Here is a 27747-nt window from a genome sequence, read left to right on the forward strand (position 1 = left end):
CACCAAATTGGGGGACCGCGCGCGTAGCGCGCGGGCCAACAACTAGTGTAATGAAAATGTCATTAGCAAATTTTTCAAAAAAAAAAAAAAAAAAAATTAATGGGATCGCTACACGAAATGTGGGTTAGGTCATGCTTGGGCCACTTTTTTTTATAGTTTGACATGAGCCCAATATGCACAATCTATGGTAAATGCTGAAATGCTTGATCCGTTAGTTTGTAATTTATTAGTCATGCATGTGTAACGCTCCACAAGAATAAAGCATCATTATCTTCTACGATCACCTTCTTTATGTTACATTGACTAGATTTAGATGAATAAAGTTGGTTTATAAAACAAAGAAGTTAAAAAAATTATCTCTCAAATTCTCACAAACTTCCTTTTTCCTTTTTCTATAAATTTCTTTGCTAATTATCCATGAATATGTATAAGTATATTTTAAAGAAGAAGTTTTTGGTAACAGAAAAAGCCTAAGTAATTTTGTTTTAAAGGTCTTTATAACTCAAACAAGGGCACCAATACCTATAACAAGGGCACCAATACCTATATACTTAAACAAGCTAAGGGCATGAATACCTATAATACATTAGCCCACTTGGGTCACTAATTTGTTAGTTTTTCATGTTTTTTTTAATTGTACATAAAATGTGACGTGAGTTGGGGCTATTCATAGACTTAATATTCGTAATACCTATAACAAGCATGTTGCTTCAAAAAACTAATAAATATATTGGTAACAACTTTTTTTTGTGGTTTCTGTAAACAGAAAATTAGAAACAAAAAACGTGTTCACTTAATAAGGGTACATTCACAAATGACAAGCATGCACGCATATTCTTTCGCCCATCCCCTATCTATAAAAAGGGTTGATCAATAATGCAAAACCAAATCTCCAAAAGATAAGTGAATATGATGTTGAAAAAGAGTGTAAGTCTTATATTCATACTAACCTTTGTTGTGGTTTTAACAACCACACCTCAAACCACCTCGGCTGCTCGCTCTCTTGGTCCTGTATCTAGCATTATGCTTGATGAGATCGGTGTCGACAACGCCACTCCTCAATCCTGCCGAGACGTAGATGATCACTGCAACTTCGTTCACTGGTGTTGCGGAAGGTGTAATTGTGATTTTTTTGTTACTTGGAGATGTCAAGTTCCTCCGGATCCACAGGAACATTGTTGAACCATGTCCAACGTCACATTATTAGTTCAACTTACACTATTAAATAATCTTCGGTCTATAATTAAGTAACATCATTTATTGTGTTGTTTTTAAATTTGAATAATGTTTATTGTGTTGTTTTTAAGTAACATCATTAAATTACAATTGTATGCTTTAAAGTAAAGATGACATCAAATTGGATAATTTCTTGCAAGGAAGTACATAGTAAAAGAATATGGCTACAAATATATTGCTATTGATTCACACAAAGATAAAATAATTAGCTATGCAACTATCAAGCATTTTTAAAGTAATATCAAGAGTGTGCATATATGATATATATGAGTAAACTCTGCCCAAATAAATGATGGCTAAACCATAATAATTTGTAATTTATACAAATTTTATGTACAACATTAGTAGTAATAATATACTTGCACACAAAAATAGAAACATCAAACACTTTTTGAGGACATTCTTATGGGAAGAAACTCTGAAATTCCAAAATATATATAATCAAAAAAAGGCTCAACCAAAGCTCTGATTAATACTCAAAGTTATTTGAGGTAGACATCAGAAACATGATGCCTATTGAAAAAAGATAACAAACTGTCGCGCTCATCACTGTTGTCGCAAAGTCTAATCTCAGCAGCTGCTGATGCCTTATAAGGATTATTGTAAAGCATGTCACAAATACCCTTTTGAATCACCTTGGTCACATTTTTCTTTGATGTTGAACATGAAACTTCGTCCTTTGATACCGTTGATTTTTTGGCATTCATACTTTGAGGCGTAATAAGGAGCATTGATTCCAATGTTGGGGCTCTTAGCAAGAAGTATTCTGCAAGTTCAATGTCTGAACTAGTTCCTCTGAAGTTGGACAATGTGACAGTCCTTAGATAGGTAAAAATACAGTCGACAGGTTTGATATAAGGCTTTCGGAACTCCCAGATGAAGTCTTCCTCCTCTGAAACAGTCGAAAGCTACAAAATCGGATCAAATAAGTAATGATACAGCAGATATTATACAAGGGTGTTAAAAAATATGCAGGGGAGTATCGAAAATTTTAGGCCTTACTTGTATGGAAATCTTTTGTAAAGAAGGGCAACTGCAGTGCTTAAAAAAGCAGTAGACATCAGAGTTGAACAGTCCGAATAATGGGCTGTTAACAAGTTGTAGTTCCTGTAAATTTCTGAAATTCACCTGAAAGTCTTTGATCAAACTTGGCTGCAGAAAAACAGGTACTAAATCGAGTTAGGCTAGAATGTAACAGTGTGTAACGTGTTAGCTGTTTGTATTAGCCTAGCCCAAAATAACAAGGATGTGTGTTAATAAACGAATAATGAATCAAATTGTAAGGTATTATAACTGTACCACAAGATGTCCAAAGTATAAGCTGAGAGATCTGACATGTGCAAGGTCTGACAAAATCTTCATAAACAAATAGAAAACTCCACCAAACTCATCGCCTCGAGTCCCAATAAATACCTCCTCCAAATTCACCATGTCTTCCACTCTATAAGCATCCAAGTGGCCTGCACTAATCAGCAAGGACCGGATGTTGGGGCCAGAAATCTCAAGAACCGAGGCATTATAACACTCGTAAACTGTCAGTCTTTTCAGACGTGTAGCAGACAGAATTCTGATCGAAGTCAGCGATCCACATTCCTTGAGAACCAGAACTTCAAGCAGTTTGCAGTTGCATAGCAGACTTTGAAGCATACTGTCAGTTACATGGACTTCTTTAAGGCAGAGAGTCTGAAGGCTGCCAAAACCGGCATATTCTTCTGGAAGGCCTAATATGCATCTGCTCAATTTCACAGTTATCAGTGTTTTGGTGTCAAAAAGGAAGTCTGGCAACTCGAAGACCTCTCTCTTATTAATAACATGGGCGCTCGACAAGAAGTGGATGTAAATATGCCTGCAGAAATCAAAGTCAATCTCTTCAACACCCCTTGAAGTTGCAAATCTAATCCAACTTATTGCTTTTGACTTGTGTTCTTCATTTCTCGGGCTGAACAATAGCTTGAACTTGTCGATTTTCTCAGACTTGTTGATGCAGAGGATTCTGCTAAGGTTATCAGCAAACTGATTTGGACTCTGATGCTTGGCAAACTCTTGTACAAAGTCTAAGTTACTGGCATATTCAAGATGATCAGCAGAAATCTGTCTCCATCTTTTGGAAATCGAAGAAGCCGTGATAACGAATTTGGTTGGGATTAAAGAGAAAATAAGATGAAGAACAGCATCAGGCAGATCACTGATTAAATCCTTAGCTTCCTCCTCCATTTTGGTGGGTTGTGTTTGACTTTTGAGAGAGAGCAAAATTCAAATTTACTTGCATTTTCTTAGCATTTTATAGCACTTGTATAAGTTAAAGCACATTGGATTACAAATTGTTTTTCAGGAATCTTATAAAGGTTGGCTGATTGTCCATGAAGCTATGATTTCATTAGCTGATGAATGATGAATAATATAAAATTTGCAAGGAAAAGGTCATCATATAATATGATAAAATAATCTGACCAAAAATTGATTTATTAAAGACAAGGACAAATCTCCTTAATTAAAGATGTTTAATGTCAACTAGGCAGAGGGAAGATGAGCTACCCAATAAACTAGCAATAATTTGTCCCATCAAACAACCTAAAGATAGAGATATGAAACGTCTAGTTTGGGACCTTGTGGAGTTGTGGGCTTATATAAGAAAGAGAACATGCCTTAAGCATGGCAATGGGTCCGAGCCATGAATTTATTGATGGAACGGACCCCAACAGTCGTGCCATACACCATACACTCTACGGCTAGTCCTATATGTTATTTTAAGTGTTTGTCACTTGTCTTAAATACCAAGTACGAAGTAATATTTATGCAAAATCAGTAATGGACCGTCTATCATGCTCACAGTGTTCCATGTCAGTGTTTACAAACATGACCTAGGGACACAAGACATAGCCCATTAGATGGACCTGGTGCCATGCCGTGTTGGTACAACCCACTCAGTATTAAAAAATCGCACCTAGGTACAAAGTATTAAGGGTTATATCTTATATGCTTTTTATAGTCTGGGCAAAAATGAAGTGCATGCACACCCGTTTTTCACAAATTCTTTTTTACTGTTTATTCGGTGCATCTAATTTTGTTTCGTGGTCCTACACACAAAGGTCTCCTACACTTTCTTTTTTTCTTTTTTTTTTTTTTTATTATAATAACATAAGGAGTATTACATGTATAGAACTATAGAAGACCATTTCAATTTATGACTCATTTAAGAGAATATATAAGTCCTTACATCTTATAATACCATAATATATAGTCCATGAAAATCTAGTTAACCTTAGTGCAACATCACAAATATAGTATGAGATATGAGCTGCACACCTCATGAATATGACCTTGTCCAAAAATTCGCCAATTATCGTGTAACTTATTTTAATTTTTGAGGCCAATTATATCCAACCAACAACTTTTATTGGCTACCAACAGTTACCTTATTTCTGTATTTATATTTTTATTGTTGACTCTATTTCTTTTTCCTTTTAACTAGTAAATAAATAAATGGAGTTAGCCGAATGAACTTAAATAATAAAATGTCAACAGTTCTTCCAAAAAAAAAAAATTAAAAACTATTACGCCGTTGCCGGGGATCGAACCCGGGTCACCCGCGTGACAGGCGGGAATACTTACCACTATACTACAACGACTTGTGATGTTTGTAAATTAGGTCTCAGTTTATAGTAATCAAAATCACTACAATTTTTTGCTTTTTATAAGTAAGACCTTGTCCATAAATACATATGAAGGCTTATATATTTTTTTTATTAGCAAGGTTGATTGTTTGTTAGCACGTTTTTTCCCAGGTTTACTTTTAATAGTCATAATGAAGTGGAAAAGGCTTTGAGGTCTAACAAAAATATGTGTTTACAGGAGTTAAAAGTTTGGGTTACAAAATGAACGATAACAAGTTATAGGATAGGGCAAAGAGAAACTAGCTAGTACCTCTTCCTGTTTAAATTACTTGACATGCTTCCTTTATAAATCGAGGAATCAGAATCCTATCTCTTGCAAGTTGACCACCGTCGGTGATTATTCACTTTAAAGTGGGAGAAGTCGTGATTAGTTGTAAAAAGTGTTAAAGGTCAAAGTGTGTAATTTGACATAAGGAATATCTCAATAGTACTAAAAAATAACTTCGCCTTTGCCGGGGATCGAACCGGGTCACCTGCATGACAGGCGGGAATACTTACCACTATACTACAATGACTTTGGTAGACTTGTTAGAGATATTAAAATAATTGTTTATATATTGTTAATTCAATGGTGCTAAAAAAAGGATCTTGGTCTTGGATGAAAAATTCTTCTCCATGCTGACCATGCATGTGAACAATTAATGTGCAATTGGTTTTTTAAGTGTCATTTTCTTCTTGATTTCCAAAAAAAAAAAAAAAAAAAAAAAAAAAAAAAGTGTCATTTTCTTCTACTCTCCGATAATAGCTCTCTTGTTGAACCGGTTTTAAACAAAGTTCTTTTGCTGAACCAATTTTAAACAAACTCAAGCATTCATCCAACTGCTAAGCAACAAAATTTGCAATTTTTAGATTAAGTAATCAATGATTTCAAATGAATAGTATTAAGTTGCAAAACATTATACCTTTCACATTTCCCAAGTTTTTTTGGAATTTTCCTCATAATGTGCCAAATACACCGGCGATGCCTAGTTGAGGGCATTACCTCCTCTAAGGGCTTCCTCATTGTCGTTGCGTGGTCTGTAAGAATCGCAAGAGGTGCTTGGTTATTCATACAAGATAACTACTCCTGAATACCCAAGAAAATGTGTCACAGTCCTCGTAACCAATGCACATCCCAACAAGATAGATTGTACATGGTGGTTTACCCCTACGAAGTTCACAAATGGTAATTCATACGCATTTGTTAAATAGGTAGCATCAAAGCATACCACATCACCAAATTCCACATACGCTGCCCGACTTTGCGCATCAACCCAAAGGAAATCTTTCAGCCTACCTTGTTCATCTAAGCGTTGTGCATGATAAAAATTCTGGTTCCCTTCTTTCATTTTTTTGAAAAAAGACATCATAGCTACTGAATCCCCCCCCCCCCAAGCATTTTCATTCTTCTTGCCTTGTACACCTCATGCTCCAGGTCTTTCACCGTGAAGTGAAGGTTATCTGGTCCTTCTTCTTCGGTCGCCATGCAACCATGAATTTGCGAAACTTGCACACCTTGTTCAAAAAAGGTAAGAAACTTCCTCCTTGCTGTTGACGTAAATTTCTTCATTCGATGTACTCCTTAACAAGCTTGGCCTTTCTTGGTGTTGATAAGTGCGAATGTTCCAACACCACTTTCTTTATCACCCACCCCCCCGATGGATTAGCCCCTGCATATATCTTTGCCTGACACTCACATTTTTTTGATTTCCGCTTTCGTTGCCTTAATTGGTCCACATATGATCCCCCCTACTACTCCTCCCGTGCCTGACACCTCCATAGCTTTAGCCCTCTTCTTTGCTTCCCTCATCGCCCTCATATCTGGCCTACCCCAGCATTCACACCTCCATGTTGTAGCAATTCGGTTTCTTCCCTCGCCCTTTGAATACACACCTTGTGCCCTTGTCACTCCAAAACCTTGTTGCTCAGCATATTCTTTGTAGTACGTCTCTACATCTTGCCAATTCATAAAAATCATTCCCACTTTTGGGGGTTCTACATACGTAACCACGCTCACGTGATTACTACCCACGCCAGTCTCTGTTGTCTCGACTGTTTTGATTGGCGTTCGATTTTTAACACCAATCGAATCAGGAGACCCGGGGGTCTTAGGTGTGTTTTGGGCATCATGGTTTGGCACAGCTCCCTGATCACATATTCTTGAAGGATCAATGTCAGGTTCATCACCACACCCAAGTTCACTAACCCTTACATTTACGTTAAAAGCTTCACTGCCATCATCCAAAATAGTAACCATTTCAATTCACAACAACCAGATGTTACCCCTGCATATTGTTTGTAAAATTGTAAGTAAATCACGCTATTAGTCTTTCTAACTATGCTGATTAGCTACTTTAGCTACATTATTACTGATATTTTGTTTGCTCAAATAAATAAATCTATTACTAGCTAAATCATTCACTAATTTTGTCCTTTTAAATCTTAATTATTCCCATAATCATACACACAAATTATATCCATCAAATTGACCATTATGTATATCCACCTTCTAATATGAAGGTGATAAGCGTGTAAAGTATTGTCAACTTCTCAAAATGCACTGTACAACTACTACACTATCAATCTACAAGTTCTCACTCAATAATTTTTTTTTTTTTGGGTTTAACACGTCCATTATTTTTAATGACTTTGACCTACAATGTAACATTGTTTTATTTCGAAATTCACATCAAATACCTTTTAATTCCAATATGCTACCGAATTACATCTATTGCAACAACTCCCATGTTCTATGCACAGATCTATTCTAATACTTAAATCATCTTAGCCAAATCAAATAGCAATCGTCCTAAATTCCATTTGAACATTCAAGTTCATTATACCTACAGACCATACATAATGTCACATGGATAATGTCATCATATCACCAAAGAGACTTAATCTATTATATACCAATACAGACCATACATATTATGCTCACAAACCGCTCATACCACTGTTTCATGACAAATATACACCCTGCACTAAAAACTTGCTTAGATTTACTATGATACCTCTTACAATTAACTAACCTGTGAATAGAAGAAGCATTCACTAACGATCTTTGAAGGGCCCCAAATAAAATTAAAGAAAAAGGGTAAGTTGCGGTCTTGCGTTGATCCATTCCCAACTTGATAGTTGGACAAAGTGAACCAAGTTGTGTTAGGTAGTTGCGGTCTTGCGTTGATCCATTCCCAACTTGAACTCCAACCTTTTGTTTTTTAATAACAGCCATTGACTACTTGTGTAAGACTTTTTCTATATTTGGGGCCTTATAAGTACCTTCTTGAGTTGGGCATGGTTTGGGGTGGAATGTAGGCCACACTAAGGCCCAGGGCAAATTAGCTCGATCCAGCACCACGTCGGGGCATGACCCGTGCATAGATATTGGCCCTGTTTGGTAGTTAGCTTATTGGGGGTATATTAGCTTATTTGACTAACTTTAGCTGATTGACTAGTCAAACAAGCTAATACAAGTGTTTGGTAGTAAGCTTATTGAAAGAGCTTATTCCACTAAATAAGCTCTTTTTGAAAAAGCTCATTTTATGAGCTTTTTCTATTAGCTTATTCATTAATTATTGTGAAATGACACTTATAACCTCATTTAATTTAAAATTCTATCTAAACTACCTACCCCACAATTAGCTTATTGGTCATTTCACATACTCAATCACCTTTAAGCTATCAGCTATTTACCAAACACTTTTATATAATCAGTTAATACAATAAGTTAGTCAAATCAGTTAATAAAATCAGCTAGTCAAAATCAGCTAACTCAATCAGCTTCAGCTTTCAGCCTTCAGCTTTCTCCCAAACAGGGCCATTATTTTCAAAAACACACAAGCATAATGAGTGCTTGTGTGTCAGACTACACACAACCATCTATTTTTAATCGATTAGCAAATTAACAAAAAAAAGTATTAATGGGATCACTTACATGAAGGCCATGCTTGGGCCTCTTTTACAATAGTTTGACACGAGCCCAACATACACAATTATTTTTTGATCGTTTCAAGCATGACTAGCTTGAGCACAAGGCTCACTAGCACATGTAATCGATGATGTGCAATAAGTAGCCAAGTAGCTAGCATCCCACGTTAACAATCCAAGTTAGGCAAGGCCTTCAATCCTTCACCCTATATTTGGTTTAAGTTGATCTTGTACTTTGATTTAAGTAAAAGTCAACTCGCATGAATTCTATGGTATTAGCCCAGTCCATACTCTGTCAGTCTGTTGTAGTAAGTAATTTTGTTCATTAAGCCCATGCCTAATAACAAAATTAAAAAATAACATCATGATTTTAGAATAATTAGATTTTTTTTTTTTTAAAAAAAAAGGAAAGATACAAGAAGTTAGGCTAGTCTTCTCTCAAGACTGTAACTCAACCTATATGAAGTAATAAAAAAAAAGAAAATTTACTATCTAAAAAAGGATCAATATCTTGGTGCGTATGCATGAAATGACCTAAAGAAGCAACATAAGTTGCTGCTCTATCGCCCTCTCTATAGATATGCCTGGACTCGACGGAAAAGAAAAGACGAAGGAGCTCCTAATATCTTCCAGCAGTAACTGAATCTTCCACGGGCACTGAGCTTTACCCTGCAAAATATTAATTATAAGTAAGTTATCCCCTTCAATAAAAATATGAGGAAAACTGTGGGACCGGGAAAGAAGAAGGCCATTGCGAAGGGCAGTAGCCTCAGCAATAAGAGGCGTACTTGTGCCAATATTATAAGACTGGCTACAAATATGATTACCGAAGTGGTCTCTGATAACCACACCTGCAGCACCTGAGCCACCACGCACCGAGCCATCAAAATTTATCTTAACAACACCATGATGAGGAGGAGACCAGAAAATCCGAATGGTCCGAGGATTAGCATAAGAAGGAGAAGGAGTTAACTGATTATCCATAGAATCCAAACAAGAGCGCAACTTCCATTCGTGAAAGATTTTTTGGGCACGGGATAAAATAGCCATAGAAGAGAAATTCATGTTCTGAAAAACAATTGTGTTTCTGGTTTTCCAAATACTCCACATAGAAGTAATAATTTGGAAAATTTGTTAGAAACAACCTTTTAAAGTGTTCACTTTATTTAAAACAACCTTTTAAATATTTTTTTACAAATTCAGACCACATTATAATTTTTTTTTATCAAAGACAACCTAATGCTAGTTTTCGGCGTTGACTCTATTTTTCCGATGTTGACAACGAGTGTATGAGACATGTGACCTCATATATTGCTAATTACACCCCTTTCCCTCCAATTCACTTGTACTAAATCCCCTCCTCTCTCAAAGTAATTTGTCACTTTGAAGGGTTTTAATAGGAGTTAATTGGAGGGGAAAGGGGTATAATTAGCAATATATGAAGTCACGTGCCTCACACACTCGTGGTCAACATCGGAAAAATAGAGTCAACGCCGAAAACTAGCATTAGGTTGTCTTTGGTAAAAAAATTTTATAATGTGGTCTGAAGTTGCAAAAAAAAATTTAAAAGGTTGTTTTTAATAAAATAGACACTTTAAAAGGTTGTTTTTGACAAATTTTCCTAATAATTTTAATCACAGAAAAAGTAAAATTCCCACGTAAAATCCTGAAAAGATGATAAAAATTATTATCAAGAGGAACATGGCCTAGCCAATTAGTAGTAGGGTTAGCAGTCCAAAAACGTTTTGTAAACAAACATGAAAGGAATATATGATCCTGGGTTTCAACATGTAAATTACATAAAGGACATGTACTGGGAACGTCCAACTGGTGATGAGCAAGATTTGCTCTATTAGGAAGAGCCTTATGAAGAAGTTGCCAAACAAAAATTTTCAATTTTGGAGAGATATCTAATTTCCAAATCCAAGCAAATTCTCACTTAGTGTGGGAAGATATATTATGGGCTAACCAAGTAGCAGATTTTACAGTAAAATCGCCAGTATTAGACAAACCCCAGCAAGGTTCATCTTGGATAGACGAGGAAGGAAGAGGGATGCCTTGAATAATCTGGACTAAATTATTAGGAACAAGAAGAGACAGGGCCGTAACATCCTACTCATTAGAGTCCGTAATAAATTCATCCACAGTAAGATCTAGAGTGTGGATATCTGAAATATCTAAATTTAACATAGTAATAATATTTTCAGAAGAACACCAATTATCCAATTAGAAAAGAACACTAGTGTCATTACCAATTTTCCAACGAAGTCCCTTAAGAAGAAGAGGGCGGATTTGGAGAATCTTTCTCCAAATCTTAAAGTCCTTTGGCTGAGGCCTATACTCAAAGAAGGTTTGTTTAGTGAGATACTTAGCGGTAACCGAACGTACCCAAAGATTATTTGGGTCTGAGATTATTTTCCACCCTAACTTGGCTAAAAAAGCCAAATTCACAGCTTCAGTCTTACGCAAGCCTAAACCACCATAACTTTTGGGCTGACAAATTTTATCCCACGAAATCATGGGGATTCCATTTTTTGTGGGGACTGTTTCCAAAAAAATAATTCTAATAATCTAATCCAATGAGATAGTAATACTTTTAGGAAGGCGGGTTGTGGACATTGAAAAAGAAGGTAAAGCTTCCAAATTACTCTGTATGAGAACAGTCTTCCCAGCTTTGGATACTGTATTAGAAGACCAGTTGTTCAATTTCTGTTATGCTTTAGTTACTAAATGCTGGAAATTTTGTTTCGTAAAAGATCGGGTTGTAAATAAAACGCCCAAATATCTACCCAAAAAAGACTTTAGAGTCATATGAAAATAACTAGCCAAATTTCTTTTTTTTTTAGGAAGGGACTAATTTAGAAAAAAAAAAAATAAAAATAATAGAGGACTTGTGAAAATTTATCAGTTGACCAGACATGGCCGAAAATTCATTAAGTATGTTTGGATGTGAAAACAAGACGCTGGAGTAGCACGGCAAAATAATAACGTGTCGTCTGCATATAAGAGGCAAGGGATAATAGGAGCAGATGAGGCAATTTTAAAACCTATACCAGATTTTCGATCTAAAGAATCCGAAAGAAGCTTCTTCGAGAGAACTTCCATACATATAAAAAATAAGACTGGTGATAAAGGATCTCCTTGGCGTAATCCTTTGGAAGGGATAATCATATTAATAGTACTGTTATTCATTATTGGAGAATAGGAGACGGAGGTAACACATCCCTTTATCGAACGGATCCAAGTATCGTTAAAACCAAAAGCCGATAGAGTTGCCCAAAGGAAATCACATTCAACTCTATCATAAGCCTTTTCCATATCTAATTTAAGTGCCAACCAACCTGTTTTATTTTTTGACATTAAAAATATTCAGTATATCTTGAATAGCCGTATCTGGGGCAAAAGCATTTTGGTAAGGACTTATGATCTTCTTTAAAAAAGGCTTTAAACAATTAACCAGAATTTTTGAAATTCCTTTATATAATGTCGCACATAAACTAATAGGTCGAAATTGACTAGCCTTAGTCGGATTATCAATTTTCGGAATAAGAGAAATGAGCGTGTGATTAAGTTGGCGTTGCATAATACCATTATAAAAGAACCCCCGTACAGCTTTGCAAACATCAATTCTTATGATAGGCCAGTAATGTTGAAAAAATTCGGGTCCAAACCCATCAAAACCAGGAGCTTTATAAGGGCACATATCAAAGAAAGCATCTTTAATTTCATCATCAGAAAAAGGGTTGGTTAATGCATCATTATCTGAGAGAGAGATAACAAGGTGAACCCATGGTATAGACATAGGTCTTGAGTAATTATAATCTGATTTTAAACGTTTGGAAAATTCATCAAAAAACAGTTGAGTAATTTCTGTAGGATAATCAACCCAAACATCTACATCATCCTTTTTTAATTTAAAGATTTGAGATCGATGTTTTCAATATTTCATCGTGTCATGGAAATATCGAGAATTTCTATCTCCTTGAGTTAACCAAGATTTACGAGCTAGTTTCCCCCAATATTTCTTGCCAAACAACAGTAATTTTTCCCTTTGCTTTAGGAGACGCAGTAAATGCTGTTTAATGTGCACATTAAAGGGAAAAGCCTGTAGCTGTTCCTCTACATTCTTTAGTTTTTCCTGATTAGTGGCCAATTTTGACTGAATATTACCATATTTTTTAAAATTTCAATGCTTGAGATCAGTTTTAATCCGAGTTGATTTCTGAGTTATGCAAAAGAACCTGGAACCAGTTAATCTATGTGCCCAATTCTTTGAGACTAATCATAAGCCTCAAAATTCGGAGTCCAAACATTTTGAAAACGAAAAGATGATATCTTTTTCAAACCTCCATTTTGAAGATATAGACAAATTGGGCTATGATCAGAACATGTGAAAGATTCATAAGATAAAGCTGCATGAGGATATTGCAGTGATCAACTTTAGCTAGTTAGGCATCTGTCTAAACGTTCATACACTAAATGTGTATGAATCTGTTTTTTCCAAGAAAAGGCCATAACAATAGGACGAATGTCAACGACTTGCGTAATCTGTACAAAACGTTGCAATTTTTAACACCTACGAGGTAAAGGCAAAACACCTCCTTTCTTGTCTGCCAAACACAATAACTCATTATAATCACCTATTATCCACCAAGGAAGGGAACAAGATTGAACAAGCTGGGAAAACGGGTTCCAAAAACCCATCTTTTGACTTTCTTGGGCCGGGGCATAAATACCAAATAATTCAAAAACAAAATTTGAAGTGTTATCAGTAATACGAAGATGGGCTAACCGATGAGAAAAACTAATATTATGTACAGTAATACATTTGGTATTCAACAAATCCACATTCCTCCACAGTGGCCATTCGGGTTAATAGAATGGATTTCATCGGAGGCTAAAGTTCGTGATAATCTCCGACTTGTTACTATAGAAACCATGGTTTCATTAACAAATAAAATATCCGGATTAAATTTTTTCCGAATAAAAATAAGTTCACTAATAGCTTGGGACTTCTTAGCCCCACATATATTCCAACTCATTATTCATGGACTATTCACTGAACAAGACGACAAAAAAAATACTGAACTTTCAAATTTTCAACAAGAACGTCGCAATTGTATCCAAAATACATGGTCAGTGGCCTTGAAAGGCTAGCCTGATAGCTTACATTACAGCAATAAGTACAGAAAGTATAGTGAATAAAATCCATCAGAGCATGCATACAACCAACCAAAAAGAGATAGCCAAAGTAAGGACTGCAATGGAGTACAGTGCAATATGCATAAAAGAGGCCAACTAAAATAGGCCAAAATAAAAGAAGTTGTGAAAACAAACTAAGCAAACTGACTAAGAAAGCAAAGCACCAACTCCTAAGCCAAAGTATACAACAAACTAGATAAAGAAAGCTGGGTGGAACTTGGCATTGTGAATATAACAAAACCTGAAGTAGCTCCCTACACGTGGGAAGATAGTAGTAAACCAAAGGCAACGTACAAAGTCTCATAAGAGCATCCAATCCGGCTAATCTGCATATAAAAACAAAAGATATAAAAGCTCACAAAATCTGAATAATAACTGAAGGTAAAAAAAGAAAAGGGTCTGAAAGATTATCCCAAGAAATGTCATGGGTGGTATAGTCTTGTGAGAAGACTTAACTAACTTTTGTATTTTTCTTATCAAAAAAAAAAAAAAAAAAAAAGAAATGTCATGGGTGCTCCAAGAGCACAGGGTGCTCCAAGAAATCCTCATTGTTATTAAATTCAATAAGATACCATTCATTACCCATAGCAAGGACTGAAATATCACCTTTTAAAGCCCAGATTTTTCTAATTTGACCTTGTATAACTCTAAGAGGGATAACATCACCAAAGATCTTACCAACCAAACAGTTAAGACTCCATTACCCTAGAGACCTCATCATTGGACAAGGTGTGATTATCAACTTTCCATCCGCTGAAAACTCTGTTAAGGGTGACTTGGGAGGGTCACCCTTAGAGATGATTACCTCCAACAACCTGCTGGTGTGGGGGTGAGGCAGTACCTCCAACTCCAGAACTAGGGTCGACATGTCCCTGATAGTCTGGTTGGAGCACACGGTTGGAATGACTAACAGGAAAGGATGAGACTGCAGAAGCATAGCTAGAAGGAGGGATGGATATTTGAGAGAATTGACAACTAAACAAGCAGAGAAAGATTAAGCAAAAGATGGTACGAATGGAAGAGAAGCACCCAAGACTAGACCTATATATAGAAGAGCTAAGAAAGGGCGGGAAACTCAAATAAACTGACCTCAGACTAAACCCGAAACAGTAAAAAAGGACAGAGAGCCATGAAATCCAATGACACCTCAACCAAGAGTAAGTAACATAAGCATTAAAAAATGACAAGTGTTGTAAAACCATGCATAAATAAATTAAGCAAGGGTAAATACAAAAGGAGAGGCATGAACTAAAGATGATTAAGGTAAGAAGATGACACCTAAGAAGTAACAACATAAAAGGGACATAAGGGAAAGAAAGCTCATCGGAGAGACATCGGATACCCGTACCCGTACCTGTCTTACTTCTCTCGAAGGAAGTGAGACATCTCTATCATCATCATCTCCGAAACCCCCGTCCGCCCCCTCCGTCTGCACCCCCTCCTGAAATCGAGGGGAGCTTCTTGCTCTGGTCAGCGGCTGCCCGGGCTGTTGCGATTGTATCCCATCTCTTCCTCTTCCTCTAGCTCTTCTTCTTCCTCTTCCCCTAGTGGACTTAATACATAACATTAAATCAAATAACATTCAAATAACAAAGCTACAACTAACATATCTAATACTCCCTATAATGTTCTAATAGATATGTAAAGAGTTAACAAGAAAACAAGTGATAATATTTTCTTAAAGTATATAGGTTTTAAGAATTTTCTAATAAATATTTGCAAATAACATAGATGAGGATTGTGATTGACAATGTCAGTAGAGCATTTGTGGTCTTAGAAATTTTCTGATAATAATATATTAATGACAAACAGAGATGAGGATTTGGGTTTTCTAATTAGATTAGGAAGAAAAAGGTACTCTGTAGTTGAAAAGAGGGAAGGGGTTGGAGTGGTTAGACACTTAGACCATGCCATGATGTCTTTTTTCCTTCCCTAAAGGAGAGGACCCTTGTCTTTTTCCTTTTCCCCTTACTTTGGGTATTGTACTGTTGCCCTACAAATTCACAATATAAGACATATCTCTAACTCCTCTAAGTTTGTAGAAATTACTGTGTTCTTTGGGACAGAGAGACATATAGAGAGGTTGGGTCTCTTTCTAAACTTCTCCATTATTTTTTCAGTATATATTATTCAATTTTCATCTCATGACATTATTGAATCATATTATATACTAGAATCATGGACCGTAATACATATATATGCTCTGGAATTTGACATGAAAGCATGAACAAGTAAATGTACAAACAAACACAAGTTCAAATAGCAAGTATGGAAAATGATACATATCAACTATAACAAATGATAAACATCAACTAGGAAGTAATCTCAAGCCATTAATTGAGCTGAAATTTTCTATACAAAAATTTCATGGTTAATTAGTGATTTAGTATCACTTTATCATTTTCTATGCTGATTTGGTTTTGTTTTTGCCCTCAGATGATTACAGCAACACAATTGTGCTACGTGAAGAACTGACATCATCCAATCCATTAATTATAAGGTAGTTCTTGTAATCACTCTTATGCATTGGTACCTGTACAGTTTATTATATGCTATCAGTTGTCTTAGCGCTATAAAATACACTTTCTTAGCTTTGCAAGTTATTGTAAAAGATCGTCAAATAGATGTTGTCCTAATTTATTTGTGTGAGATTAATATTTCTAATGATCATAATTTTCTCTTTCTCATAGACTTATTGTTAATCTTATCTGTTCCAATGTATCCTCCACTTGTGCTAGGTTTGGGAAAAGCCAAATAACTTTTGGCTTCTTTTATTTCATTTAAATTTTACAAATTGCTTTTAAAAGGTGTGACCATTTATGAGGTTTTTTAGTGTTCTTTTCTGATTTGGATAATTCATAGAAAGGATACCCACGGTCATGGTACCATCTGAGCTTGAAACTGTTTTCAAGCATAAGCGGTCAAACTAAGTAGTGAAGCTTTGTTGCTGCAAACCTTTTTTTTCTAGAATTGTAGTATAAATCAATGTAAAGCTCACCTTAAGCCATCTGAAGAGTGGATTATTACCTCTGTTTCGTCTTCAGAGTGAACAAGATTGTCATCTCCTAGCACCTGGGGCTGTCGCAGTGGTATCCCATCTCTTCCTCTTCCCCTTCCCCTAGTAGAAGTAAACTGAAAACATAACATTAAAAATAGTCAAAGTACTTGAAACTTAACAAGTGATAATATTTTCTTAAAGTATATAAGTGGAAATACACAATCAAACATTATCAGAAGAGTGGATTATTACCTCTGTTTCTTCTTCAGCGTGAACAGCATTGTCATCTCTTAGCACCTGGGGCTGTCGCAGTGGTATCCCATCTCTTCCTCTTCCCCTTCCCCTTCCCCTGGTAGAAGTAAACTGAAAACATAACATTAAAAATAGTCAAAGTACTTGAAACTTAACAAGTGATAATATTTTCTTAAAGTATATAAGTGGAAATACACAATCAAACATTATCAGAAGAGTGGATTATTACCTCTGTTTCTTCTCTAGAGCGAACAAGATCGTCATCTCCTAGCACCTGGGGCTGTCGCAGTGGTATCCCATCTCTTCCTCTTCCTCTTCCTCTTCCCCTTCCCCTAGTAGAAGTAGACTGAAAACGTAACATTAAAAATAGTCAAAGTACTTGAAACTTAACAAGTGATAATATTTTCTTAAAGTATATAAGTGGAAATACACAATCAAACATTATCAGAAGAGTGGATTATTACCTCTGTTTCTTCATCAAAATTGTCAAAATTGCCATCTACGGAGTGAAAAGAATGGCCATCTCCTTGCACATCATCCTGAAATCCAGCATTATAGAAACGTAAGTTCGAAAAAAAGGAAAAAAGAAAAAAAAAAAAAACAGGAAAAACGTACAGTACTTCCTTTTCCTTTTCATATACTACCTGTCTCCATTGTACATTCCGTTTCTCACATTTCTTACAGATAGTCAGATACCAAGGAAAACAATCAAATACTGTGGACCCATGAACAATCAAGAGGGTTTAATAACCAACCCACTGCAGCCACCATCCATACCCCACCATTAGGCTACCATTTCATTCAAACACCAACACCCAAACCTAACCATAACTGCTACCAGTTGTAACCCACCATTGGAATGTAGGAAGGAGACGAAGGTGGTGGTGGCAGTTTGTTGGGGGTTCAACTGGGTGTGTTTAAGGTAGTGGGATTGGTAAAAACAAAAATGAGGGTAGATAATTATTATTACCTCTGTGTTTTGATATTGTTGACCCTGACCTGTAGGCCCTCCTTGCTGACCAGAAGCTTGCCTCCTCCTCCTCTTTAGTCGTTGGCAGCTTCTCACATTTGCAATGTCATTCAGTCGATACTGCTGCTCCTTCTGGAGTCGTACAACTCGATAAGATGAGTTGAGTTCTTGTAAGAGGGTGTTACACACCTCTTCCTTGGACTCTGCTACATTTGCATACCTTGCATTAAACTGAGGCAGTGACTTTCGTCTGGCTCTGCTCCCTTCCATACTCAAATTAAACTACAAAAAAAAAAGAGAGAGGAAATTAAAAAAGAACCGTATTGAGTAGATCTGGGAGATTGCTCTTGGACATGATTTTGACAATGGTTCTTAATAACCTGACCTATCATCATATTCATAAAAGAAATTTTTCAGGAAACTTCTACTGTATCTCAAAGTCCTAATCGTATCCAAGTTAATCGGGAAGACGGGAATATCTAATTGATCTTAAGCTTAGAGTTGAAGACTCGCGGGACAAATAGGAGCAAATCTCTCTGTCGTTCTCTTAGCCTAATCCATACTTCTCTCCAGTAGCAATGAAATCGTCTAATTCTCAACACAAACACAATCTGAACGATTTTGAAGCTCTAAAAAATCATCAATCTTGAATAATAAGTTCATCAAAAGATTTTCAACTCGATTAACAAATAAAACGACATAAAAGCTTTGACTTCTAAACAATAATGCTCAGAAATTTTCACAGAAAACTTAGATCCGACGCTGAAACTCGTCAATAATCGAATAAATCACACTCTCAGCTTACTTAGGCATTCCGATTAAACACACGCCATTTCGATTATCAAATCAGTGATTAAACAATTCGAACTTACAAATGTAGCAAAGAGCAAACCAAATTCAGCGAAAGCTACTAAATCAATACAAAATGCAAGCGATTTCCAGCCGAAATGAACAACAATCAATAATTTTCAAATTCAACCGCAAAAAAAACCTCAAACATGGATCAGGTATCATGTAATCCAGCAAATATTGTTTGAAAACCTTTTTTCTGAAATAGTATAGATGTTACTACTAAGGAGTATAAAATTACTCAAACTTTCTAATCTAAAATTACTTAAGCTTAGAGTAGAAGTTTCGCGGGACAAAGTAGAACAAGAGAGAACAAATCTCTCTCTTGTTCTCTTAGCTTAATCCGTACTTCTCTCAGATAAAAACAAGAAATCGTCTGATTCGCAATATAAACAGAACCTGAACGATTTGAAGCTCGAAAGAATCATCAATTTCATGTAATAAGAATGATTATCAAATAAACGACATCAAAGCTTGACTTCTAAACAAATGCTCAGAAATTTTCACAGAAAACTTAGATATGACGCTAAAACTCGTTACAAATCAAACAAATAACATTCTCAACTTATCAACGATTAATCAGTTGAAACTTACAAACGTAGCACCTCAAAGCAAAGAGCAAACTAAATCCAACGAAAACTACTAACATCGATACAAAATGAGAGCGATTTCAAGCAGAAATGAACAACAATCAGTAATTTTCATATTCAATGGCAGAGAAACCTCAAACAAAAAAAAAAATCGGAAAAAAAAACTTACAGAAAATGTCGCTGAAGTATGACGCACGTAATGCAAAACTGAAGAGAGAGAAAAATTTACAGAAAAAATTGATATAAAGCCGAAAATCAGAGAGAAAAGAGAGGAAAGAGATGAACTAAGAGAGAGAAAATTAGAAGTCAATTTTATTGAATGAAGAATCTAGATTACAGGTGAGGTATTTTTTTTTTTTTTAGGGAAATAATACAGCAATAATCTAATAATGCTATAGCTGAGCTGGCAAGGACTCTAACAAACTGAGATCATGAGAAACGCATGATCTCAATAAAAATGAAGAGAAAAAAAAAAAGTGAGGAGTGAAAAAGATGAAGAAGAAGTGAAGAACACTAACATGGCGTTTGGCACGTGGGAATGGAAATGGGAATAACTGATTGGGAATTTATAAAATAGATACAATCCTTTGTTTGGTATGCATTTGGCATAACTTGAGAAATATATATGAATTTTACTTAAATACCCTTGTTAAATAATTTTGTCTTTGTTATAATTAATGGCAATTTGGTCTTTTCAATCCATTTCTCAATTCTCATCTCTATTACCTATCCCCCTAAGTAATAAAATCATGGGAATAAACCCATTGTATTCCCATTCTCATTCCCTACTTATATTCCCATTCCCACAAAACAAACATGAGACTTTAAATTCCCATATATTTATTCCCACTAGTCGTTGGAGCACGCGCGATGCGCGTGCTCCCCCAACGGTAAGATAAGTAGAACTCGTGGTTGTCTTCATTTTTGTGATATTCGTGGTTGTTGTTCGGGTTTTGTAATAGCAAAGATACATGAATTAAGTACTAACAAGGAGTAGTGATAAAGTTTTTATTGGGAAATATCTATGGGAAAACAACTGTTTTAAGTGAAGTTATCTAGAATTTGTTATAATTTAATGATTTTTGTTTAAAAAAATTATACTATTGTTGTAGATATTATTTTAAATGTAAAATATAGGATAGAATTGTATATTAGTTTATTAGACTTTTTGTAGTAGAAAATTTTCAAGTGGTTCGGAGAAATATGATTTGTGTACCGGCCATTTATTTATAAATTTTTATATGTACAATTATATGTTGGGAGGGAATAGCTTTACACTTTTTATATTTAAGATTATAGTCGCTGGAGCACACACTACGCGCGTGCCTCCCCGATGGATGATATGTAATATTCGTGGTTGTGATCGCGTTTCATAACTTGGGGTGTTATTAACATGATAAATTGATGTTTACGAGATCTTATTTGTGTGGTAGTCACTAACTTGATTTTAAGTTCTTCCTATCTTTTCTTCCTTCATATATACCATCTCTTATATTTCTTCCTCGTCTTATCTCATTTCCCTTTTCTATTCATCCTTGCTTTCTTTCACCTTCTTGTTCTATCCACTCTCTTGTATAGTTGGAATTGTTTAGTAAGCCTCTCTCTCTCTCTCTCTTATTCTCTCCCGACCCTTCTCACTTTCCCGACTCATCTCTCTCTTTTATCACTCTATCTCATTTCTCTTTTCTATTCATCCTTGCTTTCTTTCACATTCTTGTTCCTTTTTTCTCTAACCTATCCACTTTTCTACTATAGCTCAAACGGTTTAGTAAGCCTCCCTCTCTTTCTTATTCTCTCCCGACCCTTCTCTTTTTCCTGACTCATTCCCCTCTTTATCACTCTATCTCTCTCCCTGCCCCTCATTCTCTTATTTGCTCTATTTCTTTCTCTTCTGACCCTTATCTCTTTATTTTTCTCCAAGACTCTCTCTCCCTCCTCCTGGCTCATCTCTCTTTTTTTCACCTTCAACAGTTTAATGTACAACTATTGAAAAAAAAAAACAGAGCATAATGTACAACCAATTAACAATTTAACATGCAACAACTTCCACTCCAAATTATCCAGAACAAAACAAATTGATTATATTCATAGATTATACATGTATCCAAAAGAAGAATCAAACCAAGCTATATAGAGCACACGATCAGTAGATAATTTACAAAGAATATAGAATTTTGGGCCTAGAAAATTCTCGAACATAAAAAATGAATCTCAAAATGTGTAAAAGAACAAGCCAAAAAGCTATGAAGCTCAATATTACTACTCCGTACTACATATCAGTGAACTCTTTTGAAGCACACATTTTGTTTTGCCTGAACGACAAGATAAAGAAAAGCAACCTGTTGCATTTGAAGTCATAATTGTCATCGCTATATGCTTGATGCAATGAGCTGCAGCTGCTACCTTAGAGTATCAACCTGAAAGACTCCAATTAACCAAAACCAAATATATTAGTTGAAAAGGAATTCTTGATATCACACTTGTAGTGTCATCATATAACTTCTACCACAAAGTTAATACGGAATAGTATGTTACAAGCTTAGATCAATACTGAGATAGTTTTCTTGTTTTTACAAGCATACCTCATTGCTTTGTCTGTTAACAGACATTTATTGATCCCTAATCGAAAGCATAAAGTGTAGTAATAGTATATACAGGAATACAAGTTCACAATTACATAAACTACATATGAAATTATGCGGATCGTTGAGCACTCTGCTTATAATTTATAATAAAGTAATACATGGTGTCCATTTACCGAAGAGCAACAGCTCCAAGATGGTAACGCGAGGGTTCTTGACTCCTTTGCCTGTCAGAGCAAATTATCTAGCAACCTTCATTAAGAAAATAATCACTTATACATTTAACTATCTTAATCAAGAAAATAAATAAGGCCCTAGCTTTAGAATGCTGAGAAATCAAATCTCTATTTTTTACATATACATTAATCCTCATCACTTTGGCAAATTATCAATTAGTTATTATCCAAAGTCATTAATCAAAATTGGCCACATTTTAACTTTATAACTAATGTGTAAATAAATGGAAGAAGGGAAGACAAAATAAATAAGAGTTAGCACCCCAACCAACTCAACACAACAACACCACATAGACATCAAATGAGCAATAACAGCCCGCTGCAATAGAACCAGGGTAGCAGACCGCAGTAAATTCCAAAAGGCATAACTCCTAGCACACAACTCCAAATCGAGAAATTCTTGAGCCTAGATTGAATAACTTTTCAGGATCTAAAACATTGATGAAGGGACTATGAGCTAAAAACAACTTTAGGTCGATATTTTTGGACGAACAGAACAGCAGTAACAGGCAGCACCAGAATAACAGCAGCAACAGCATGAAACAACAGCTACCCTCTATAGTCACTCACAACAGCAATATCTAACTTGACAACATAAATTTTGGCAGCAAACACGGTATGCTTATAAGCAAATTAAAAAGAGAAAATGGAAAGATAGGGAAAAAATAAAAAGTAAGCTATTCATATTTAAAGGTTAGATGAAAATTGAACCAATTAGAACAAGAAAGAGAAAGGGGAGATAGAATTGCACCTGTAGATCAACAATTCTATTACATTCAGACAATAATGCTACTAACAATATAAAAAATCAACCCAAAAAAACGATACATCACTCAAATTCAACCCAAAAAAACCACCACACCTCTTAACTGAAGCAAGCAACACTACCTAATTGCAAGCTTGTTTTTTGTAACCACCCCCAACCCAACATGTGATCCAGAGACCAAATTATTAGCGTCCACATTCAACATGATAATACCTTTAGGGGGGATCCAACCTGATGCAGAAGAGTAGTCATGAGCTGCAGTTCTAAAGAATACTTTGTGCAACATCGTTTCTCCACCTTCTCCACAAAACTCCCAGCTTGATGCCATGATTTGGTTGGCCAAAAACAAAAGCAAAAATGAGGCAAAGGGTATTAGAGGATTCCTGTATGCCTGCATTAATTAATATAAGGACTTCAGTAAGCACGGATTTGTGTCATAGAGAGATTTAAAAAAAAAAAAAAACCCAAAAAACCAAAAAACAAAAAAAAAAACAAAAGAGACAAGGAAACCTGATCTAGAAGAGAAATTGCGTCTGGGTAGCTAAGCAAACCAAGGCCATTGCTGTAGAAGACATTAGCAGCTGAATTCATTAGCACATAATTCACCAAGAATATGCCACTGGAAACAGTGAGGCTAATGATAATATTATCCTGAGAACTCGAACCCTTCTGCAAATAGACTTGCCCTTGATATCGCTGCAATAGAGTACAGTCAGAAAACAAAAAACAATATGGACAGTCTCCAAGGCCAAAGATAAGACAATACAACATCAGCATAATGTAGGGTACATACACTGACAATTAGAAATAAATTTCAACCAGGCATGCAATGGCATCATGAGCAAAAAGCAGAAGCAGTTAGTTGAAACACTCAACTTCTAATTACCTTCCTCAATATAACACGGATGGCTTGCAGCCCTGCAGGTATTATATAATTCCCTTAATATCCATCTTCATGATGTACATATGAACGTCGCAGCTCAAAACATTGTATGGAATTATCACAGTGCTTAGAAAAAAATCAAGCAAGAGAAAATTCATGACATAGCAAGCCAGACAGCAGATTTTCAAGAGTAATTTTATTGTAGGAAGAGGTATCAGTCTCAGCACATCAAAGTATCAAACATATGCAGTATAAGTTTACATTATGTAATTTGAAGTATTAATTGGAGCATATATATAGCGCATTTCTCACAAATGAATTAGTGCCTCCATTTCTTCAAATGTCCATTATCCATGTATGGTTCCAGAAAGCCTATGAACTGATTACAAACAAGGTATTCAGAGTCAAAACAAAGTATCATCACAAAGATGAGACGAGTATAAAATTCCTATACATTGACACAGAAATATAAGTGCAATCATTAAGAATTCAAAGCTGATTAGAGATCGATGAACAAAAAAATGTGTTTTGTGATGAAATGTCAAAATTAAATTAGGACTTTTGCAGCAAAAATCAGATTGCCATTCTTTCAATGAAGGTTTACAGAGAAAGGGATATAATATTGGTATAATGACAACTTTTATGGCTTTGCATTGCCAAATCAGTGTACTCCACACAGTCCACAGGTAGGTTGTGGAATGTGGCAATTGCCACAGTCGGGTTGTGGTGTAGACTTTTCTCATGCGACCAAGCAGGAAAATGTAAAGTCAATAGAGGCAGAATACTGAATTTTGTCTGGCAATTTTAAAGTCGGTGTCACCTTTAATAGTCTAACATACATCCTTCAAGAATTTCAAAGAAGTTTTAGTCGAATGAGGTTTATGTGATGACAAGTGGATTGGCTTAATTGTGGAATGCATAAGCCATAATTTGGCTCATCCCACAATCCAGCTCCATATTCTTAATAATTTTATACAAGCAAATGAATGAAACTATGAAAGTATTAACTTGGTACCGTCTGCAGACCACCGGGCACCATAACCTTGAGAATTTCGTATTTCAAAAACAGCACCATGTGGTTGGACAATATGCACATTCAACCATTGAGAATGACCTATGATACGTGTTATGACCTCATTGGCAAGCTGGTTCTTATTGAAATCTTACAGTAAAAGAAGAATTCATAATTATGGACTGCTTGTTTGAGGCAGGTTCAGAAAGTGAACATTTTTCAGGTTCACAAAAGTATACAGGTTAGACATAAGGATGAACCGGAAGATCCAACATTCAAACCATAATTCTGAACCAAACTTCTATATAAGATTTATGTAATCAAAATGTAGACAAAGTCACATGCAAATTGTACTCACCATTTCCTTCCACTTTGCCCCAATAATTACTGCTGCATCTATTGACATGCTTAGTCAATGCCCTAGCACCTTCAGTCAAGGTGCAACCTTTAATCTCGAGTCAACCAAGAAATCGATTAATATGCAGCAATGATCAAAATATACAGGCAGATTTAAGATTTACATATTTATAGTCGATGGACACATCAAACCACAAAAACGCATACAGATATCATAGTGTGATCAAAATTCAAGAGGTCCTTTAATCCTTTTGTTAACATATTCAAAGTTTCTGGCTTATCAGACAGTAACTGTTGGATACCCAAACTATTTCGACCATATAACCTGTCAGATACTTCGATGTATCAGATATAGTCTTTCTCTTAAGAGGGAGAAATAATGCTATTGAAGAAATAAAAATCCTTTTCATATATGTATAAAACCTATATAAAGCATCAAGGACCTTTAGCTCTGCTCTTATGATTAACATCATTATCACTACAAGTTGAAACCTAAATAATACAGTACATGTAAAATGGATGAACATAAGAGGAAAACCATAATTAACTATCCATACATTTGATTTATGCGGCAATGCAAAAGATGAGAGGAGAGTTGATCTTGGAGGTGGAAGTGCATCTGAAATTGTCCCAACAGTTTGCTTAAGTCCTAAACGGCACTGGATACCCTTATGACCAAGGCCCTGTGATCAAGGGGAAAAAAACAGATAAGGGGAGTGGAACAAATCTTCATAAAAAAAATCCGGACATAGTAATACGTCACTAAGTCACTGTGCTACAAGACCTACAACATAGTACTATTTACACCATTTAAAAAAAAATAAAAAAAAGGGTACTAACGTGAGAAGACAGAAATAAAACAACAGGTATTTTCATATCCCAACCAATATTTTCGTGCTAAGGTACCAAATTGTTTTTTATTCAACAGAATACATCAATTTATTAGCTCAGTGTATAGTTTAGAATTTAAGGAAATTCTTAAAAAGTGAAAACGAAGAATCCAGTTCTCGATTCATCAAATAAATCACTCTAAAAATTAGGCAATACCCATGTCAATTATGCCTGAAAAACATAAATTCTAAATGATACTTATAATATAATATTAGACTCCAACTGTATGCAACTAATCTTAGTCACAAACTACGCGCAACAACCTGAGGCATAGCTTGATCTGATTACTAATTTAATAATTTTACTCTATAATACTAAAGCTAACTTTGCTATCTAAAACACATCACTTCCTTTTTAGAAGACTTTTAATTAAATCACACTAATGAATGATAAAGATTACGCTTAGACACCAATTTTCTACTTATAATATGATACAGAATATATTGCCTTCCAGAAGCTTATGCCTAACCTACTCGGAGAACCCGCAGCCATGAACATTGTATCTTGCTCATCACACCTCAAAAATCTTTAATTTAGACAGATCTCCGCAAAATCGAACATCTAAACCCTACAAACCAAAAAAAAAAAAAAAAAAAAAACAAAAACAAAAAAAAAAATTAAAGAAAATACACAAACCTGAGCAGCTTTGTAAGCATTCAAAGTATCTTCAGCAGCAGTTTTCTCCTCTTTTTTCCTTTCTAAGGGCGAAATCACCACTCCTTCATCAAGAATAGTTCGATTTTTCAATCGAAATTCAGAAAATTAACTAAGAAGAATTACCTTCGATTTATCAATCGAAATTCAGATTATTAATTAAGAAGAATCACCCAAAAAACATTTCAATCGAAATTCAGATTATGAATTACGAAGAATTACCAAAAAAAAACATAGCACAAAAAAGGATTCAACCCCATTAAAAATGAAACGATTTCGCTCAAATACACCCAAAAAGATTCAACCCAAAAAATTCGAAAACATATCGAAATCAATAGGAACAGACATGCAAAAAAACCACGACATTCGAACAAGTAAAGCCCAAAAATTTGAAACTATAAATCGAGAAAGAGAAACGAGATCGAACCTGATGAGTATGACGATCCGAAAAGTGTCTTCCACAACCTCAAACTCGAAGAATTCGAAGCACCATCATCGGTGGTCTTGAGTTGCTGAAGTTTTCTCTCTCTAGCTAGGTTTCTCTCTCCTTGTTCCTTCTGAGATGAAAACAGAGAGGGAAGTCGGTGAGAAGCAAGGGCAATTACAGCTGTGATACATAATGCAATTGGCTAAGAAAGGGCAATTTCGGCAGTTCCTTAAAATTAAGGGCAGCTATGTAATAACAC

General features: G+C 35.4%; 3 protein-coding genes, 2 long non-coding RNA genes and 1 other non-coding gene across 8 annotated transcripts; all 6 read right to left on the bottom strand.

Annotated features, from left to right (window-relative positions):
- Nucleotides 1-1577: 1577 nt before the first annotated feature.
- LOC145635274 (FBD-associated F-box protein At4g10400-like) lies at nt 1578-3636 on the bottom strand. Its single transcript, XM_081686563.1, has 3 exons — nt 2536-3636; nt 2239-2388; nt 1578-2144 (listed from the first exon to the last, which is right to left on the bottom strand). Exons 1-3 carry the CDS (start codon nt 3448-3450, stop codon nt 1719-1721), a joined length of 1491 nt encoding a protein of 496 aa, XP_081542689.1. The 5' UTR covers nt 3451-3636; the 3' UTR covers nt 1578-1718.
- Nucleotides 3637-4793: 1157 nt separating this feature from the next.
- Nucleotides 4794-4865, bottom strand: TRNAD-GUC (transfer RNA aspartic acid (anticodon GUC)). The gene has a single exon. It is a non-coding gene; the product is annotated as a tRNA-Asp (tRNA).
- Nucleotides 4866-13900: 9035 nt separating this feature from the next.
- On the bottom strand, nt 13901-17632 carry LOC145637234 (uncharacterized). The gene is made up of 5 exons (XM_081688710.1): nt 17501-17632; nt 17272-17382; nt 17020-17153; nt 15376-15573; nt 13901-14347 (listed from the first exon to the last, which is right to left on the bottom strand). The coding sequence occupies exons 1-4, from the start codon at nt 17630-17632 to the stop codon at nt 15492-15494; spliced, it is 459 nt and encodes a 152-aa protein (XP_081544836.1). The 3' UTR covers nt 13901-14347; nt 15376-15491.
- A 15-nt stretch (nt 17633-17647) lies between these two features.
- Nucleotides 17648-20276, bottom strand: LOC145635276 (uncharacterized). Of its 2 annotated transcripts, XM_081686564.1 has the most exons (3): nt 19685-20276; nt 18242-18523; nt 17648-17810 (listed from the first exon to the last, which is right to left on the bottom strand). In XM_081686564.1, exons 2-3 carry the CDS (start codon nt 18509-18511, stop codon nt 17706-17708), a joined length of 375 nt encoding a protein of 124 aa, XP_081542690.1. In that variant the 5' UTR covers nt 18512-18523; nt 19685-20276; the 3' UTR covers nt 17648-17705. The 2 variants fall into 2 exon arrangements, with proteins under 2 accessions (XP_081542690.1, XP_081542691.1); XM_081686565.1 differs by lacking the exon at nt 19685-20276 and having other exon boundaries at nt 18242-18678.
- A 1471-nt stretch (nt 20277-21747) lies between these two features.
- On the bottom strand, nt 21748-22488 carry LOC145635277 (uncharacterized). 2 transcript variants are annotated; one of them, XR_014113820.1, is made up of 2 exons: nt 22439-22488; nt 21748-22097 (listed from the first exon to the last, which is right to left on the bottom strand). It is a non-coding gene; the product is annotated as an uncharacterized LOC145635277 (long non-coding RNA). The 2 variants fall into 2 exon arrangements; XR_014113819.1 differs by having other exon boundaries at nt 21748-22105; nt 22439-22480.
- Nucleotides 22489-25154: 2666 nt separating this feature from the next.
- Nucleotides 25155-27624, bottom strand: LOC145635278 (uncharacterized). Its single transcript, XR_014113821.1, has 5 exons — nt 27489-27624; nt 27044-27126; nt 26074-26199; nt 25518-25579; nt 25155-25309 (listed from the first exon to the last, which is right to left on the bottom strand). It is a non-coding gene; the product is annotated as an uncharacterized LOC145635278 (long non-coding RNA).
- Between the last annotated feature and the right edge of the window lie 123 nt (nt 27625-27747).

Source organism: Chenopodium album, chromosome 6 (assembly GCF_948465745.1).
Source record: "Chenopodium album chromosome 6, dcCheAlbu1.1, whole genome shotgun sequence".
NCBI lineage: Eukaryota > Viridiplantae > Streptophyta > Magnoliopsida > Caryophyllales > Amaranthaceae > Chenopodium > Chenopodium album.